This window comes from Marmota flaviventris, chromosome 9 (assembly GCF_047511675.1).
Source record: "Marmota flaviventris isolate mMarFla1 chromosome 9, mMarFla1.hap1, whole genome shotgun sequence".
NCBI classification, from domain to species: Eukaryota; Metazoa; Chordata; class Mammalia; order Rodentia; family Sciuridae; genus Marmota; species Marmota flaviventris.
Genome location: NC_092506.1, coordinates 20522733 through 20542455, shown reverse-complemented (window position 1 = coordinate 20542455; position 19723 = coordinate 20522733). Strand labels below are relative to the sequence as shown.

Sequence of the window (19723 nt, the reverse complement as noted above, 5' to 3'; positions counted from 1 at the left end):
CTTTGCACAGGATTTTAATTCCTTGGAAGTAGGATTTCTGGATCAAAAAGCACACATATTTGGGGTTGGGGCATTTTTTGGGTACCAGGATTTAAACCCAGGGGTGCTTAACCAGTGAGCCACATCCTCAGCCATTTTTAATATTTTATTTAGAGACAGGGTCTCACTGAGTTGCTTTAGGACCTTGCTAATTTGCTGAAGCTTTGAACTCACGATTCTCCTGCCTCAGCCTCCTGAACCTGGGATTATAGGTGCGCACCACCATGCCCAACCTTTGGGGGTGCTTTCAAAGTCAAACTGCCTTGCTATATGTGTGCTCAGTTCCCCACACCATGACCAAAGCACTCCTTTCTTGCTCCCAGCACCATAACAGGAGCATGCTTGTGATGCTACTGTGGTAGAGAGGACTCTTATTATTATTCTTCAATGCTACTAGACAAGATTCTTGCAAAACAAGCTTTCTCTGGCTTGTGCCCTAGTGAAGGTAGGGGCAGTGCGTGACCATTACTTTCACCCAAGCCATGCCTCACCTAGGAATTCCCATGCCAAGGCACCAACGTCCCTCTGTCATTAGGTTGGGCTTCCTATCCCTTACCAAATCGCTTGGTGTAGAGCATTTCACCCAGGTTGTGGGGGGCCAGAGAGTACACTGCCAGGATGCCTTCATCAGGAAAGCCCCTCTGGCTGCTAGGAATGAAAGCTGCCAGGAGCTGGCCATCTGCAGAAATGTCACAACTGGCATCATTGTAGATCTTGCAGTTCTGCACCAGCACATTCACGGAAGCTGCATCACAGAAAGAAAGAAAAGAGGAAAAGAAACTCTGAGTGTATGCTGTGAAAAATTCTGAGACAAAGAAAATTTGGGGCCTTCCCAAGAGCCTGAACCTTATCTATAAAAATGCTATACAGGATGCCTTATTATTCAAACTGTCAGGGAACAGGATACATGAGAGGCAATAAAGACGTCTTTCCTACCACTTCAGTAGACACTACAGGATGCCCACAATCACAGTCACCTACTGAGTCGTCTTAGTTCACACTTAGGAAACATCACTTGAAGATCAACTAAGGAAAACTTACTAAAAACTTTACCAGAGAACTTTCCCAAACTGTTATTGTCCAAAAGATCAAAACCAAGACAAATGAAAACACAAACCCAGTGACTCCAAGGAAAAGCAGAAACAGGTAGAGTTTTTGAGGATGGGAATCCTACTCAACACCTGCTCTGTGATCTCGGGCAGGGAAGTGGTCTCACCAATTTGTGCTGTATTTTCTTTTTTAAAAAATTGTATGTGTGTATATACACACACACAGTTGTTTATGGATCTTTATTTTATTCATTTATTCATATGCGGTACTAAGAATCAAACCCAGTGCCTCACACATGCTAGGCAAGCACTCTACCACTGAGCCACAACTCCAATTCTTGTTTCATATTTTTCTTTGCACTAATCCCTAACTTCACAAAGTGGGGATAAAGAGAAACAAAGCCCAGTCCTGGCTGAATGGCTGGGACTCCTTTTGTTTCTCACTAGGCTCTGTCTTTTTCCATATTGTGAACCAATGTACACAGGAAGAACTAGTCTGCACTTCGCAGTTACTCAGACTAAAGCATAGCACTGGCCAGAGAGCAGGCTCAGGCTGTTAAGATAGCAGGATGGGGGCTGAGGGCTTGTCTGTCTGTGAAAATCCATTCCACATGATAGGACACTGAGATGTTAGCCAGCATGGGGAATGTACCTGCATGCCTGGTACTGGTTTGCATTTGAACCCCTCTGCAAGTCCTGCTGTGTGATTTCCTGCCAGGATGAAGTTTCTTATCCTTGATGTGAGATGGAACATGATACTTCATGGGTATTGGCAGAACAGAACAACAAGCTTCTCTGGGCTTTCTCTCACTTAGATCTAAAGCATGCAAAGTGACTTTCTATTCTGTCTCCTATTTGAAGGAGATATTCATTGTCAGAGGCATTATGGTTAAAAAAAAAAACAAAAAACAAAACAAAACAAAAAAAAACGGCCAAGCTTAGCTGCCCTCACCAGGTTCTAGGTGATTTGCTCCAGTAAGCAGACAGATATGGGAAGTCAAGAGCAAGTTTCCCTAGGAAATCAGCCCAAGGAAAACAAAGAATTGATTTTCCAGGGTGCATGGGATCAGAGACTCAAAATAATCGCAAAACTCTGCATTTGTTCCTCTTTCCCTGTGTGTTGCTTATGAAGCTACAGAGATGACAGTAAATCAAAAAACACATGAGAACACATTGACTCGCTGTTGTGCCAACTCTCGGGGGCTGACACCTACAGCACAATTACACATAAAACTGAGGAGGGACCACAAGGATGGTTCTGTTTGCTAACTAATAAAATAATGACATCCAAATACTCATGCTATCACCATTAGGCCTCTACTGCTCAACTCCCAACCCACCATCTGCTCTAGCCTGTATGGCTAGATTTATCTAGTTAGCACTAGGACCGTCTGCTCCTGACACAGGGTCCCAAGCCTTTTGCCAAAAACATGACAATCTCCTTTTCCTCCTCTGTACTAACACATGTTGCCAGTTGGGGACACAGAATCAAAATGACTGTGGGAAGCTTCAGGAGTGAGTTCATTTTGGTTTTTTAATCTTGAGGTTGGTGTAACCCTCAAAAACATTTTAAAAAAAATTAACAATTTAGAATTGTACTAACAAAGGCAGGGGGAAAGAGAAAAGTACCAAAAATATTAATCAGGACATAACAATAAATAGGGAAGAAGGGACCCTATGGATTCTAAGACAGCTTTGCAGCTACCATTTTATCTACCCTTAATGTAGATAATGTTCAGTGGGTATTTTTTGCTCTTTTACCCTGCTGTTACATAGATCTATCTCACTGGGTGTTAACATGTATTTTGGTCAAATGCAGAAGCGTACACGGACCCTCAAAGTTCTCCACCAACACACACAAACACACACAAAAGTTTCCAACTGTTTACAGGGATGAAAGGTGAAGAGAAAAGTGTATGTGAGGTTTTCCTTCTTCTGGAAAGTTTGGCTTGAAACTCCTAAAAATTGGGAGGATGAACAAAAGCATTTTGTCAGCCTCAATTTCAGGAACCGCGCTTGTATTTCTATTACCTAAAATTTGCCCCTTCCTTCAATGCTACCTATTTTCACGTATGTTCCAGGTTATTATGGTGAGCTGAGAGACATGCAAATGATAAATAAAAAGAGAATGCTGAAAATTATAACAGATTCTCTAGTGGCATATTTGGTTTCAGGAATTTTGCAGCTAGTGATCCAGCTGTACTTCTACAGTAATGAAAAAAAAAAAAGTGATTTGGTAGCTGTATTACAGCAAGTGCGGGGCTGTGTATTTACAGTTTCATTTTTATTTCAAAGCCCCAAATAGCAACTTAACTGACTGATTATTGTCTATTAATTTCCCACATGGAAATGGTCAGTTACAAAGGTGAATGGTCACTGCTTTGCCACGTGTGCAGCTTCCTCTCATAAAGCTGAAATTGTGATGAGTTAATTTATTCAGGAAGTGATTTTTTGATTTCTATTATTTGATTTCTATTACAAAAAAGTAATATCCTAATGATAATGGACAACTCATCCTTTTTGGATTCATCAATAATATATGCTGGTAGAAAAAAAGTAAAGCAGTCCAAATGTCACTGGAAATATTTTTGTGCTCCATGCCTTACTTGGCAGTGGTGGTTCATAACTACAGCAGGCACCACAGTCACCTGGAGGTGATATCAAAATACTGACTGCTGGAGCGGGGCCTGAGAATTTACATTTCCAACAAATTCTTAGGTGTCCCTGATGCTGCTGGTCTGGGACCACACTTGAGAACTCAGCAAATGGCTTTCACTTCCACGCAAAATCATACTGGAATAGATGATGAGGCAGTTAGCTAGGTAGCTAAGAATGAAATAAAGGCTAGGAAAGAAAACATATCTCAAATCAAAAGTGCTGAAGAGCTTCAGGGGGCAGGTCCAAAGGGAGAAAAAAGGATGTAGGAGACAGCAGGAAGCCATGTTCCAGACTCTGCAATGTAATCTCCTCCCAATTAGAAATGATTTCCAAGTGAAAATGCCCTAGCAGGGAATGGGAGGGGTTAGAAATACTGATGCCTGGAGGAGCAGATGGCTCTGCCTTCCTATCAGCACCATAAATTATAAAAAAATACCTTGTACAAAGATCAATGGGTAGCCTGTTGCTGGCTGGTCAGATGAGGCCATGGGAGTGATTAGCCGTTGCAGTGCCTTTGCAAATGCATTATATACTGATTTGGAAAACCCAAGGGGGTTGAAATCAGCAGGAAATTTTCCTCTTGGCTATCTTTGAACCTCTCTGATTTCAACAGAAGACCAGAGTTCTACATGACACCAAGCATCCCCAAAGGCACCAATCACTACATCCCTTGTGGTACTACCCCACACTACTTATCCACTGGATTTCTTAAGGCCTATTCCACCAGGAACCCTAGTGACCTAAGCCATTCACCTAATAAAAGATTACTCTTGCCAGGTGCAGTGGTGCATGCTTGTAACTCCAGCAATCAGGAAAGCTGAGGCAGGAGGATTCCAAGTTCAAAGCCTCAGAAACTTAGTGAGACCCTGTCTCAAAACAAAAGATAAAAAGGGCTGGGTATGTGGTTCAGTGGTTAAGTGTCACTATGTTCAATCCTTGGTATATGTGTGTGTGTGTGTGTGCGCGCACACACACACACACACTCTCTACTTTTAAAAATTACATTGAGTCAAACTGTGGCACATGCCTATAACTGCAGACTCGGAAGGCTGAGGAGAAGGATTACAAGTTTGAGGCTAGCCTCAGGAGTGGGGAAAAGCACCCCTGCGTTCAATCCTCATGAAAGAAGGAAAGAAAGAAGTTAGAAAGAAAGGAAGGAAGGAAGGAAGGAAGGAAGGAAGGAAGGAGGGGGGGAGGGGGGGGAAAAGAAAGAATGAATTTAATTGTGCAATTTTTTTCCTGCAAAAGCAGTTTCAAAATTATCTATGCATATGAGGCCTTATTCATAAACTTCTGAACTCTTTGCAGATTCATAACCCCCCTAATGTTAAGTGAGAGAATGGTAGGAATTTTTAGCCTAACTCCAAAAAAGGGTGAAATGCAATTCAGATTATGTCAGATGACCAGCAACGTGGTGGCTGCTGAACCCATAAGTAAAATTCAGAATCACAGTTACTAGGTCCAGGCTGTTCCAAAGTTAAAGGCTACCCTCTATTGGGAAGCAGGTGACTTTGAGAAATGAATTCTACAGTAAAAGTAATTCCCAACTTATGCTACTAATCATCGAATCTATCAAGAGTGAAAGGCTCAACTGTAAATATGCCTTATTTGGACCAACAAGGAAACAGTTAAGAGTGAGCTGGGCAGAGTGATGGACACTTATAATTCTAGCAACTTGGGAGGGCCTAAGCAATTTAGCAAGACCCTGTCTCAAAAAAAAAAAAAAAAAAAAAAAAAAGGGCTGGGGATGGACCTCGGTGGTAAAGCATCCTTGTGTTCAATCCCCAGTACCAAAAGAGAGAAAAAGTGAATGATACAAACCTCAGTTAAAAGTGACTTCATCTAAAGGATAATACCATGGAAAAGAACATTGGCTATTATGAGATATATGTGTCCTGACTCCTAGAGTTCAGGATTTTCTCAAGAATCAAACTCTAAAAAAAAAAAAAAGGTACTGAAATTGAACTGAGGGGTGCTTAACCATTAAGCCACATCCCTAGCCCTTTTTATTTTTAAGACCGGACTCACTAAGTTGCTTGGGGCCTCAAAGTTGCTGAGGCTGGCTTTGAACTTGTGATCTTCCAGATTCAGCTTCCCAACCCTCTGGGATTACAAGCTTGCAACCACCACCCCTGCCAAATACAACACTTTTAAAATGCTAAATTCTAACAATTCAAGTGATTTAAATAAGAGAGAAAGGAGAATCATAACTACATAAGCCGATTTGGTTGTTCATGATGCTCTATGATCAGCTCAGGTTTTACAAGTCATATTCAAAGATGGAAGAGGAAACACAGAATCAATGACAAATAAAGAAGAAAATGATAGGAAGCTGTAGTGTGAATGAACTGAAGCTTGCAAAAATTTTACTTATTTATTTATAGCACTAGGGATTGAACAGAGGGCTACTCTGTCATTGACCCACATCCCAAGCTCTGTCGCTTTTATCCCAGGGTTGCATGGATGATTTAACATACACAAATCAACAAATGATTTACCACATAAATAAAATTAGGGACAAAAATCATATAGTGATTTCAATAGCTGCAGAGGAAAGCCTTCAACAAAATCCAGCACCCATTCATGATAAAAACACTAAAGAAACCAGGGACAGTAGAAACTTACTTCAACATCATAAGGGCTATATATGACAAACCCAAAACTAACATCATAGAGAACAGGGAAAAACTAAAAGCATTTACACTAAAATCCAGGACAAGACAAGGATGTCCATTCTCACCGCTGCTAGAAATTCTAGCCTGAGCAATTAGGCAAGAGAAGGAAATGAAAGGGATAAAAATAGGAAAGGAAGAAGTCAAATCATCACCGCAGATGATATGATCCTATACTTAGAAGATGGGAAAAGCGCTACTGGAATACTGCTAGAGCTAATAAACTCAGCAGAGATTACCAAATCAATATACAAAAATCAATAGCTTTACTATATACCAATAATGATATTGATATCATTATTAAATGGTGGTATTCATTTAAATAATAAACCTGCTAAGAAAGAAATCAGAAAAACAATCCCATCCATTATACCCTCAAAAAACAAAACCTAACAATAAATCTAACCAAGGAGGTAAAGGACATCTACAGTGAAAACTCCATATAGTCATCTGATTCTTGACAAATGTGTCAAAAAGCATACACTAGAGAAAAGACAATGTTTATAATAAATACTGCTAGGAAAAAATGGTTATCCATATGTAAAAGAATAAAACTAGATCCTTATCTCTCATCCTGCACAAAAGTCAGCTCAAAATGGATTAAAGACCTAGAAATTAGACCAGAAACTAAGACCAACAATCCAACAAAGATAATAACTTTTTCAATAGGACTCCTAAAACTCAGGAAATAATACTAAGTAGATTAATCAATGAGATGGTATCATATTAAAACGCTTCTACATAGCAAGGAAAATAATAAAGAATGTGAAGACAAAACCTACAAACAAGAGAAAAATTTTGCTAGCTACTGTTCTGACAGAGATTAAAATCCAAAATTTTTAAAGAACTCAAAAAACTTAACATGAGGGGCTGGGGATGTAGCTTAATCGGTAGAATGCCTTTCTCCTATGCACAAAGTCCTTGGTTCAATCCCCTGCACTGCAAAAATAAATAAATTTTAAAAAAAGACTTAATTATAAATGGGCAAGCTGGGTGTGGTGGCACATGCCTATAATCCCAGTGGCTTGGGAGGCTGAGGCAGGAGGATTACAAATTCAAAACCAGCTTTAGCAATTTAGCGAGACCCTGTCTCTAAATAAAAAATATAAAAAGGGTTGGGGATATGGTTCAGAGGTAAAGCACCCCTGGGTTTAATTCCTAATACCAAATAAATAAATAAACAAAATTTTTAAATGGGCAAAAGAACTAAACACTCCTCAAAGGAAAAAACGCAAATAGTCAACAAACATATGAAAAACTTTTTAACATCTTTAAAAATTAGAGAAATGCAAATTAAAACTACACTGAGATTTCACCTTATTCCAGTAAGAATGGCAAACATCAAGAATACAAACAATAGTAAATGCTGGACAAGATGAGGAGAAAAAGGAAGACTTTCATACTTTTGGTGGAATTGTAGATTTATTATAACCACTATGAAAATCAATATGGAGGCTCCTCAAAACACTAGGAATAGACCACCAGATGACCCAGGTATCAATCCTAAAGAATTAAATTATCACCCAAAATTAAAAAAAAATTAAAACCAGCATACTATACAATGTATGAATACCCATATATACAGCAGCAAAATTCACAATAGCCAAACTGTGGGAATAACCTAGGTATATGTAAATGAATGAATAGATTAAAAAAATTAAGCATATATGCACAATGGAGTTTCATGTAGTCATAAAGAATAAAATCATGTCATTTTTAAGACATTATATTAAGTGAAATAAGCCAAACTCAGAAAGTCAAGGGTCATATCTTTTCTCTCATATGTGGAAAATGGGGGGGGGGGGGAGAGAAGAAAGGTGGTAGTGGAGGGAATCTCATGAAAATTGAAGGAAGATTAGTGTAAAGAAAAAGGACCAAGGGGAGAAAGGAAGGGAGAAAAAAGGAAAAAGGGAAATACTGGGGAATGATATGAGCCAAATTATATTGTTATATCACATGCATATACAAATATGTAACACAGATTCCATTATGTATAATTAGAATGTACCAATAAAAATATGGAAAAATAGGGCCAGGGTTGTGACTCAGTGGTAGAGCGCTTTTCTAACATGCATGAGGCACTGGATTTGATCCCTGGTATCACATAAAAATAAAAACAAATAAAATAAAGGTATTGTGTCCATCTACAACTAAAAAATATTTTAATAGTATTTAATAGTACTTGATACATGTTAATTCTTTTGATTCTCATAACTATCCTATGAAGTTTGCATTATTACATTATTACAATCTTTATTTATAGAAAAGGAAAATTAAGTATAGAGAGATTAAACTACCCAAAGTCATACTGCTAGATGGTACTTGAGCTGAGATTTGAACTAGTGTAGTTTAAGAATTATGTACTTGGGGCTGCTTGCTGGGCATGCATAAGATCCTGGATTCAATCCCCAGCACCTAACTCTCTCTCTCCTTCTCTCTCTCTCTCTCTCTCTCTCTCTCACACACACACACACACACACACACACACACACATACAATTATGTAATTATGTACTTAAGCCAGGAGGAATGGCTCATGCCTGTAATCACAGTGACTCAGTAGGTTGAAGCAAGAGAATCACAAATTCTAGGATAGCTTTGGTAACTTCTTGAGACCCAGTATCAAAATAAATATCTCAAATAATGTCAAATAAAGTTGACAGAAGGTTATCAAAGCATTCACTTCTCTTTATGTTTTAGCTGTGGGAGAGAATCAGACCCAGATCTTTAAGCGCAAAGAAGGGTAAATAAGGGTTTCCTTGGGCAGCACATATACTAAAATTGGAACAATACAGAAGATTAGCTTGGCCCTTGCATAAGGATGACATGCAAATTCATGAAGTGGTCCATATTAAAAAAAAAGGTAAGTAACTCCAATACTGCTCTGAAGTTCTTCCAGTTATTCTTTAAACAGCTACAGACAAAATAAGGAAAGAGAAGCTATATTTGTAACACAAACAACACCAACACCACACCTACAAAAATCTCATTAAAAAACAGAACCATCAAGATCCATTTTGCTTATGAATATCAATGAAAAAATACATTAAAACCAGGTAGGGCTTAAACAACTAATATAAGAATCGGTGAAATGTTATATGACTTATTTTTTTGTACTGGGGATTGAACCCAGGGGAGCTTATCCACTGAGCTACCCCCAGCCCTTTTTATTTTTTTAAATATTTATTTTTCAGTTGTAGGTGGACACAATATCTTTATTTCATTTTTATGTGGTGCTGAGGTTTGAACCCAGTACCTCATGTGTGCTAGACAAGCACTCTACCACTGAGCCACAACCTCAGCCCCTTATTTTTTATTTTGAGACAGGGTCTCACTAAGTTGCTTAGAGCCTTGCTAAGTTATTGAAGCTGGCTTTGAACTTGTGATTCTCCTGCTTCAGTTTCTGGAGTCACTGGAATTACAAGTGTGTGCCACCAAACATAGCTATATAACTAACATAATTGATTACATTAGATCTAAGCAAAGAAAATTATAAACTCATGATTACAAAAATTATAAATTAAAAAATCATAAATACTGAAAGGGCATAAATAAGTTCAATACTGTTCTTGATAAAAATGACTAGTAAAAGAGGAATATCTGGATAATTTTTAAAATAATAAAAGTAGTTCTAGTTCAACCCTATAGCTAGTAATACACTTAATGGGGGAGGGTATATACAATATCACTATTATTAGGGTTAACACTAATGTACTTAGAGAAAAGAAATCACAAGCTGAGCACCATGGCACACACCCACCTATAATCCCAGTGATTTAGGAGGCTGAGTCAGAAAGTGTATAAGTTCAAGGCCAGCCTCAGCAACTAGGCAAGACCCAAGCAACTTAGTGAGACCCTGTCTCAAAACAAAAAATAAAAAGGGCTGGGAATGTGGCCTTGTGGTAAAGTAACCCTGGTTCAATTCCTAGTATCGATGAATTAATCAATCAATCAATGTGATGTGGCTCAATGGTAGTATGTCCCTGGGTTAACCCCCAGTATTGCAATAACAAAATCACAAATGTAAAAAACTGGAATGGAGAGGGTAAAATTATTATCTCCAGGAAGCATACTTAGATAACTCCATGAGATTTAATAAAGTAAATACTATAACCAGTAAACAAAGGCAGTATGACAGTTAAAATTTTTTAAGATTACCATACAGCAAAAATCTTAAGAAATGTATAGGATTTATATGAAGATGACTTTAAAATGAATATGAATGAATACAAGAGAAATTTGGATAAACTGAAAATCATATTGTAAGATAAGATAAAGATATTTAATCTCCTTAAGTATTTATATAAATTAAATGTGATTATAAAAATTATACTGCCAGATTCTATTTTTAAATTTTTTAAAAATTATTTATTTATTTTATGTATGTATGTATGTATGTATGTATGTATATATATCAGGGACTAAACCTAGGGGTGCTTTACCACTAAGCCACATCCTCAGCCCTATTTTGTATTTTATTTAGAGACAGTATCTCACTGAGTGGCTTAGTGCCTTGCTGTTGCAGAGGCTGACTTTGAACTCACAATCCTGCTGCCTCAACCTCCCAAGTTATATTTGTAACACAAATGTGCCACCGTGCCAGGCTAAAAAGTAGTTTTAATGTTCCTATCAAGAGAAAAAATTAAAATATAGTTAAAAAATACAAAAGTAGACAGGAAAACTTAAAAAACAAAACAGTAAACTAGTTCTACCAGATTCTAAATCTTCTAAAATGAAACCCACACTGGAAAAAGTGGCACATGCTTATATACTTGCAGCAACATGAGAGGCTGAGGCAGGAGGATCATAAGTTCCAAGCTAGCCTCTGCAACCTAGCAAGTCCCTGTCTCAAAACAAAAAATTAAAAAAGGGTCTGGGAAGGCAGCTCAGTGGTTCTACTCCTGGGTTCTACTCCCAGTACCACAAAACACAAAAAACAACAAAATCCATGTGAACTCTCATCTGAACAATCAGCTCACTATAATAGAAGTGCAAAAAAATATGTCTGGATACACACAGAAAATTAATAGTATGATGAAAAATGACATTCCAAATCAGTGGAAACAAATGGAATATTAATGGGCTGGGACAAATAATGAGCCATCATGGGGAGAAAGTTGGATCAGTCTTCTTATGGGGGATTAAGTTTCCTAAAGAATCAAGAATTTTAAATACAAAAAATTAAAATATAAAGTACTAAATGATCTTAATGATGACACAAAAAACTAGGAACCATAAAAGGAAAGTTGTATAATTTTGATTTAAAATAAGTTCTATGACAAAAATAACCTTCAGCAAAGTCAAAAGATAAATGACAGGTAGGAAACTCTTATTATAAGTTAATTTTCTGATTTATAAAGAGCTTCTGTAGAGTTGCTGAGGAAAAGACCATTAACACAATAGAGAAAGAGGTAAAGCATGTAGGCAGGTCAAGACAGAGCAGCAAATGGTCAAGTATACAAAGAGACACACAACCTGTTTGGGACCAATTTAAAATGTGCACATACTACTTTTTATCTATCATATTTGCAAATATATAAGAATTCAATAAAAGTTATCAGAAAGAGTTTAGGGAATCAAGTATTCTCATGAATTGCAGGTAGGAATTTAAAGTGGCACAATATGCACAAAGGGCAATATGGTAAGATCTACCAAAATTACCAATGTACATACTCTTTTCCTCCCTGAAATTTCAAATTTTAGGTATTTATCTTATCAATATGCTTATACATGTGCAAGATGACAAACTGTAATATAGCTTGTATAGCAGAAGGTTGAAAACAACCTAATAGAACACAAGGTTAAAAAATAAAATTTATTCAAGGCAGCCATAAAAAATTAGTAAACTCACTGACTGACTGACTGAATGTAGTATTGGGGATTGAACCTATGGCCTCCTGCATGGTAGGCAAAAGTTCTACTACTGAGCTACACATCCTCAGCTTTGAATAAATTCTTTCTATATTGATATGTAAAGATCACTAAGATATACTGTTAAAGAAAAAACACAAGAAAAATAGATACAGTGTGCTGCCATTCAGAATACATAAAAGGTGGGAAAATATTACTTTGCATTTGTTTTTATACATACATAATATCCTTGAAAAGACAGACAAGAAACTGTTAACAGTGGTTGCCTGTGGTAAGAAATGGTAGGTGGCAGGGAAGAGGATTGGAAGGCTTCATATTGTACATCTTTTTATATTTCTAAAATTTTTGAACAGTGACTGTATTACCTAATTCATATTATATCAATAGAAAGTGACAAATTAAGGAAACAAATTAACTGTAAAAAAAATTACAGCCAGTAAGATTTGGGCCAGAAAAGTAGAGATGAACAAACACATTTTGGTTTTCTTTCTTCTTTCTTTGGGGGTGGGTGGTTGGGTGGGTACTGAGGATTGAACTCAGGGGCATTCAACCACTGAGCCACATCCCCAGCCCTATTTTGTATTTTATTTAGAGACAGAGTCTCACTGAGTTGATTAGCGCCTTACTGTTGCAGAGGTTGGCTTTGAACTTGAGATCCTCCTGCCTCAGCCTCCGAAGCCAATGGGATTATAGGCGTGTGCCACCAAACCCAGCACATTTGGTTTTTGATAAGGGAAAGTAAACTGCTATGGATTCCTAGTAGGATTAAAGAACAGATTATTGGACATACCTGGATTATAAGCATTTAGAAAGAAATGGATGAGATTTCACTAAGGAACAGAACATGAAAAACCAACCTCATTTCCTTTGATAAAAGTATCAAGAGTGTTATACAGTTGGGGGCAGAGGCCTGTAATCTCAGTGGCTCAGGAGGCTGAGACAGGAGGATCATCAGTTCAGAGTCAGCCTCAGAAATTTAGCAAGGCACTAAGCAACTCAGTGAGACCCTGTATCTAAATAAAATACAAAAAGGGCTGGGGATATGGTTCAGTAGTTAAATGCCCCAGGATCAATCCCCGATAACCACCTCCCCACCCCTTCCGCCAAAAGAAGAAAACACTGGCATACAGGGAAATGCCACAAATAGACAACATCTTAATTATTTTAAGGTATCCAACAAATCCTTTCTACAGATAAGACAGGAAACATATACTTCAGATGTGAATAACTAAGCCCTAAAATGTAATTTATGAACCAAAATCAACAGACAAAACCCACAATACAACAAAGCTTGGTGCAGTGTCCTGATTCACCGATTTTTCCTTCCCTTTCCCTTTTTTTTTTTTAAAGAGTGAGAGAGAGGGAGAAAGAGGGAGAGAGAGAGAGAGAGAATTTTAATATTTATTTTTTAGTATTTGGCGGACACAACATCTTTGTCTGTATGTGGTGCTGAGGATCGAACCCGGGCCGCATGCATGCGAGCGCGCTACTGCTTGAGCCACATCCCCAGCCCCTCCCTTTTCTTTTCTAACTAGGGATTGAACCCAGAGGTGCTTTACTACTGAGCTACATTCCCAGCCCTTTTTATTTTTTATTTTGAGACAAGATCATGTTAAGTTACTCAGGGCTTCCCTAAATTGCTGAAACTGGTCTTGAACTTGCAATCCTCCTGCCTCAGCCTCCCAAATCACTGGGATTACAGGCCTGTGACACCATACTTTGCTCTGATTTATCAGTTTTGCTAATAATCTGAAGGAAGAAAGGGGAAGGGTGTTTATCAAATTAGTAGATGATATAAGAATGAGAGAAGACTAATCAAAGTTCAATAAGATATTGAGAGGCAAGAGCTAGGAATCAATGATGCCATGATAAAATTTCATGAAAACAAATACAAACCTGCTTTGGTTTTTAAAAGATTCCAGCCACACAAGTTAAGTACAGAGCATTTGAGTTTTGGCTTAATAATAATAAATCAAGAAATTTTAAGTGACTGCAAACTCAATAGTGGCTTCAGAAAAAGCTGCTGAAATCTTAGGTAAGATGAATACTGTCCAAAGTACTAGGTACAAGCTCATGTCAAGACTCTTCTATTCTGTTCTGTGTTACCTCCCCTCCCACCTCCACACCCTGCCAAAGTTAAAATGGAAGATGAGCAGAACTGCCAAGGATTTGGAAGCGACACAAGATAAAGCAATCTAAGGCAGTAAGGCCTGAAAAGAAAGATTTAAAGGGAAAGGGCAATTTACCTTCAAACAGCTAGAGGAATATTACTTGGAAGGCATCATTAGGCTTGTTCTTACTTTTTCTTTCTTCTTCTTTTTTTTTTTTTTTTAGATTTTTTTAGTTGTAAATGGATTGATTGATTATTTACTTATTTATTTATTTATTTGTTTGTTTGTTTATTTATTTATTTGCAGTGCTAAGGATCGAACCCAGGGTCTCACACATGCAAGTGCTGTACCACTGAGCCACAACTCCAGCCCCTTATTAGGCTTATTCTATGGAAATTCAGTGGTAAAACTGAACAGGAGGAAGGGGAACAGGGGCTCACAGTACAATAAAGAACAGCTTAACAGAAATTTTACAGTGATGGTTAGAATCTGTAGTCAGATGAGGCCTACCATCAGAAGAATACAAGCAAGGTCTGAACTACCACTTTTCAGGAATGTGAGAAGGTCCTTCCTTAGACACCAAATGAAATGAAATGTCTACAAAGTTGTGATTCCAAGTGAATAATGGGAACATGAGACTACGAACTTCTCCAGAAGCAAGGAAAAAAGAAGTTTTAGACAGATATATCTGTAAAAACAGAAATAAACCATACCACTCACTTCAGTCCAATCAGGTCTGGATTTATAAATGAGCTTAACATCACTATATTCTTCTTCAAGGGTCACAAGGTGTAGCCTTCAGTCCTGATACTACCTTCTATTTCTGATCCTTTTAGTTCCATCAAACTTTTAAACTTTGGCCAGTGAACTACTAGACCATAAATTCCTCAGGGCTCAAGACATGTTAGCTGGAGTGCTGAGGTGAGCAGAAGAGCTGTAGAATGGCCTGTGTCCATCAACTACCCAATGAGACGATTGAAAATCCAGTGCTACGTGAGGCTTTGAGTTCTGGCTCACCAGAAATGTATCCCCTTCCACCAGGACCCCAGGTTGATATTGGCTTACCATTACTTATCTCTGGAAGGTCAAACTTAGTGAAGTCCCACCACTGGAGCCGGTAGGTGGTATTAGCAATGTTACTGGCCACAGCAGACTGTCCATCACCAATCACTGCCCCTGATGGAGGAGAAAACAAAGACAGAACAATACATCATTTATTTGCATGTTTCCATTGTAGAACAGAAAATAATAGTGAGATTAGTAGAAGGGAGAAAAGAGAAAGAACCACAATTAAAGTTGGGAAAAAAAAAAAACTGTGGAATCTCATATGGCAAAGTTTTTACCTCAAAGAGGAAACATATTATATCCTAAGGAACAATTCTATGTGGAAATATAATTCCATTCATCAGCCCTTCCGTTATCACTTAACATTTATTTATTTTGTGCCAACACTGTGGTAGGTCCTGTACGTATACCATCTAGCAGAAGGCTCATGATCTAAAGAGACAGATGTGTTTTCATAAAAATGTGGAGAAAGGAAAGTAAAAAGTGGGAGGACACCATGAACATGGAAAAGCCAAAAGCATTTTAGTCCTTGGATGTTTTGATAGTAAGCAGCACTGTTTTGGAGAAAGCATCTCCTTTGTAGATGACCTTCTTCCTCATAATACATCTCAAAAGAAGGCTCCCTTCAGGGAAGAGGCAGCTAGCACACAGCTGACTGGATAGAGAGACGGTAGAGAACAAATGAGAAAATATTTGTTAATCTCTTTCAGAATCCTGGCATGTAACAGGGCAGAAATTCATGAGCTAGTTTTGCAGCATCAGAATATTTTTATTAAGACAATTTTTTATAATTCCCCCCCAAGAACTTCCTTGAATCCAGATTTGCTTGTAATATTTCACAGTTTAACTTTCCCTGATATATACTTCTGTATGACATTTTTCCCTTGGTAACCAATTAAATAAAAATGGATTTTTTTTAACAGGGTGACACTTTAATTTGCAGTTGTATTTCATTTACATGAACATGTCATTTCCTCCTCCTCCTTCCGAGGTGCATTTCATACACAACCACCCTTGTGATCAGACAGAGCCAAACCCTCTTGGGAGAATAGAACATTCTTAGATGCCAGATAAGCTAAATGGTATTCTCTGCTACAAATCAACTCCTATTTTCAGAAACTGAACTTGTTAGAGCATACTAGCTTTGGAGCGATGGACAATTTTATACCTGGATTCTTCAATATTAACCTACTCTTTCCCCTCCGCATATCATTGCAAAAGCATCTTGTGATCTGTGATTTCTTTTTCCTTTTAGAGAGCTGCATTTATTGCTCTGCTAATCCTGATGTTTGCCTATTCTTTCCTCAAATGATCAAGGTGTTGTTCAGAGAGAAAATGTCTTCCATACAAGGCATAAGATAAAGAAACACATTCTTTTTACTCTTATAACTGCTGCAGGCCATCAGAAGACACTTTTCAACATTAATTTATTAACAGTCCTTGTCCCAGTTTTAATTTGTAAGGAAAGGTACAAGTAACAGTTCATTTCCAAGGATAATGATATATCTCTAGATTTCTGAGGTCTCAGCATGGGTGATATTGCCTTCATGGGGGTTAAAACTGGTGCATGAGGGCCAGGGGAAGTGAGGTAACCATTCCCAAAAGACACTGTAATCATTTGTTCCCCTCCCAAATGCCAGAGTATATAAATAATTTTATCTATGACATTAAAATTTCATGGAATGATGACTGGGGAAATAAATGTCTAAAAAGGTTTCTCAGGAGGATAATAATGAAATAAAGGTTGAAAAATAACTGTTCTAGAAAAACCAATACCCTTAATTTTTGAATCTTACAAATTCACAGATAGTCCCAAACTATCATGATCTACATGAAAACCTGAGAAAGATAGCATTTAGGAGTGTTGTCAACATACCCACTGACCTCAAACCCTTATTGAGGACCCTATGTCATACTGTTCAGATGAGGTTAAAGCATGTCCCTTCCTTTAACCTTAACAGAAAAGTGTTTCTTCAATAATCACATGTGATGTGAGAATATGGGAAACCTTTGGTCACAAAGAAGGTCAGATACCAGCCAGACTTTCTTTTTGAATATTTTAATCAGCTTTATATTTTTTTATGATTCTGGAATCTGGTAACACCTCATTCCATAAAACAATGAGTTTGCAGAATTTTCTTAAAATGCACTTTCTTGTTTTTCCTAAACTATATAATAATACAAATAATTTTTAGTTTGAAGTTCTACCATTTTCTTTTAAAGACTTAAGTTTCATTCTGACCCACTGAGCTTCTTAACTGTTCCCCATGCTTGCTTATCTATAATCTAGATGGCTGATATCTATCTCCCTTTGACTACCAGTCTCACAAATTACTTTAGATCCTTACAATTTCCTCCAACTTTACTAGAAGAGCATATTACACAAAAGGAAAGAAGGTAAATTACTTTTTTAGTCTGTGATGAATGAAATGCTAGTTGCTAAGAGAGGAAGGAAAATAAATGAAGGAAACAAACTTCATATTCTGGGAGCTTATTCTGGGGGAGGAGATGGTAGCTACAAACAGGAAAACAGTTCAGGAATAACCAGATGCTTTCCAAGTGCTGTGGATCTGCAACTGGGAACACAAATGATAAAGACTCCAACCCCCGTCTCCAAAGGCATCCTGTATGATCTATGCCTCAAGAAACATTTTCTGGAGAACAGCTGTGCAATAAAATAAACGAGTAGGGTAGCACTGTGAAGAGACTAGGGAGGTGTTTTCTGCCAATGGTGCCAGAGTGCTGAGGAGGAACAGAGCCTGGCACCAGGGAGAATTGATTTTCAGTGCCATGTAAACACAGATTAGGGAGCTAAAGATGCCAGCAACAGATTAGAATATTATCACCAGGTTCTGTTCTGTAAGAAATGCAGGCCAACTGAGCCTGTCTCTTGGAAACATCAGGAAGAATATAAGTACTACTCTGTTAAAAAAAAAAAAAAAAAAAAAATTTAGTAGGCCTCTGGCTGCTAAGTTCAAGGTATAGGAAATGTGCCAGAGCAAGTTAATGGACCAAACCACAAAGTATTTACAAAGGAGGCACTTAGCCTCAGAAAACAAATCCTGAGAGACTGCCCAGGGATTTCTAAGGCTTCAAGGTTCTCCATGTAACAACAGAATGTAACAAGCTAGACTCAGGATTTCTCAAGCATCACTCTGCTCGTGTTTTGGGCCACAGAATTCTTTTTGGGGGTAGGGAGGACTCTCATGAATTGTAGGACATTTAATGGCATCTCTAAACTTCATCTACTAGATGCCAATAATACCCATCTTCATCTAGTTGTGACAACCAAAAATGTCTCCAGACATTGCCAAATATTCCCTTGGGATAAAAACCATTCTTGTTTGAGAAACTCGACCCCAGATGAATACAGCCTACATTTTACCTCCAAAAATGGTACTCGTGAAAGCACCACTTCTGGAACGCCTGCTGCCAAAGGCACCAAAATTGTTAGTAACACTGATCATAGAAACTAATCAAAGGCAGAGAATTATACAAATGGTATTCTGCTTCTCCTTAAAAGAAGACATTTCAAGAGAAACTTTAAAATATTATGAATTAGGACTAGGTAGGTCAATAGAAGAGCACCTGCTTAACATGCTCAAAGCATTGAGTCTGACTCCCAGCACTGCCAAATTAATTAATTAAAAAACTAAATTGAATTAAATAAAAATATAGCTTATCAAAATTTGTGGGATGCAGTAAAAACAGTGCATAGAAAGAAATTCACAGAATTGAATACTAAAAACCAAATGATATAACTATGTAGACAATCCCAAGGAATCAAAAACAAAAAACCTGGAACTATTAAGTGATTATAGCAAGCTGCAGAGTAAAAGTCTTGTATACAAAAGTCAACTGCTTTCCAATATACCAGCAGTGAACAAAGAAATGGTTTGAACTACAACACCATTTACGTTAGCACACACATATATACGAGAGAGAGAGGGGGGGGGGGAGGGGGGGAGGGAGGGAGAGGAGGGGAGGGGAGGGGAGGGGAGAGGGAGGGGAGGGGAGAGGGGGGAGGAGGAGGAGGGTATATGGATCTAAAAAAGTACATAGAAGACTTACATGCAGAAAGCTGTAAATCTGGTGAAAGAAATTACAAAAAATACAAATAAGTTGGAGAGATATCCTATGTTCATGGACAGCAAGACTTAATACTGTTATGTCGATTCTTCCCAAACTGGATCTATAGATTCAATGCAATTCTAATAAAAATGCCAACAAATTATTTTGTGATTATTAAGAAAATTATT

At 37.8% G+C, this 19723-nt stretch overlaps 1 protein-coding gene and 1 non-coding gene across 10 annotated transcripts in view; one reads left to right on the top strand and one right to left on the bottom strand.

Moving 5' to 3' along the window:
• Window positions 1-19723, bottom strand: part of Ambra1 (autophagy and beclin 1 regulator 1) — a 185021-nt gene that overhangs the window by 33037 nt on the left and 132261 nt on the right. For all 9 annotated transcript variants that reach the window (XM_027936403.2, XM_027936406.3, XM_027936404.2 and 6 more), the window contains 2 exons: window positions 15465-15575; window positions 596-784 (listed from right to left, as the gene is read on the bottom strand). In XM_027936403.2, the coding sequence (XP_027792204.1) occupies window positions 596-784; window positions 15465-15575 (300 nt within the window). The remainder of the gene's footprint in view (window positions 1-595; window positions 785-15464; window positions 15576-19723) is intronic.
• On the top strand, window positions 9171-9273 carry LOC114093852 (U6 spliceosomal RNA). Its single transcript, XR_003582941.1, has one exon. It is a non-coding gene; the product is annotated as a U6 spliceosomal RNA (small nuclear RNA).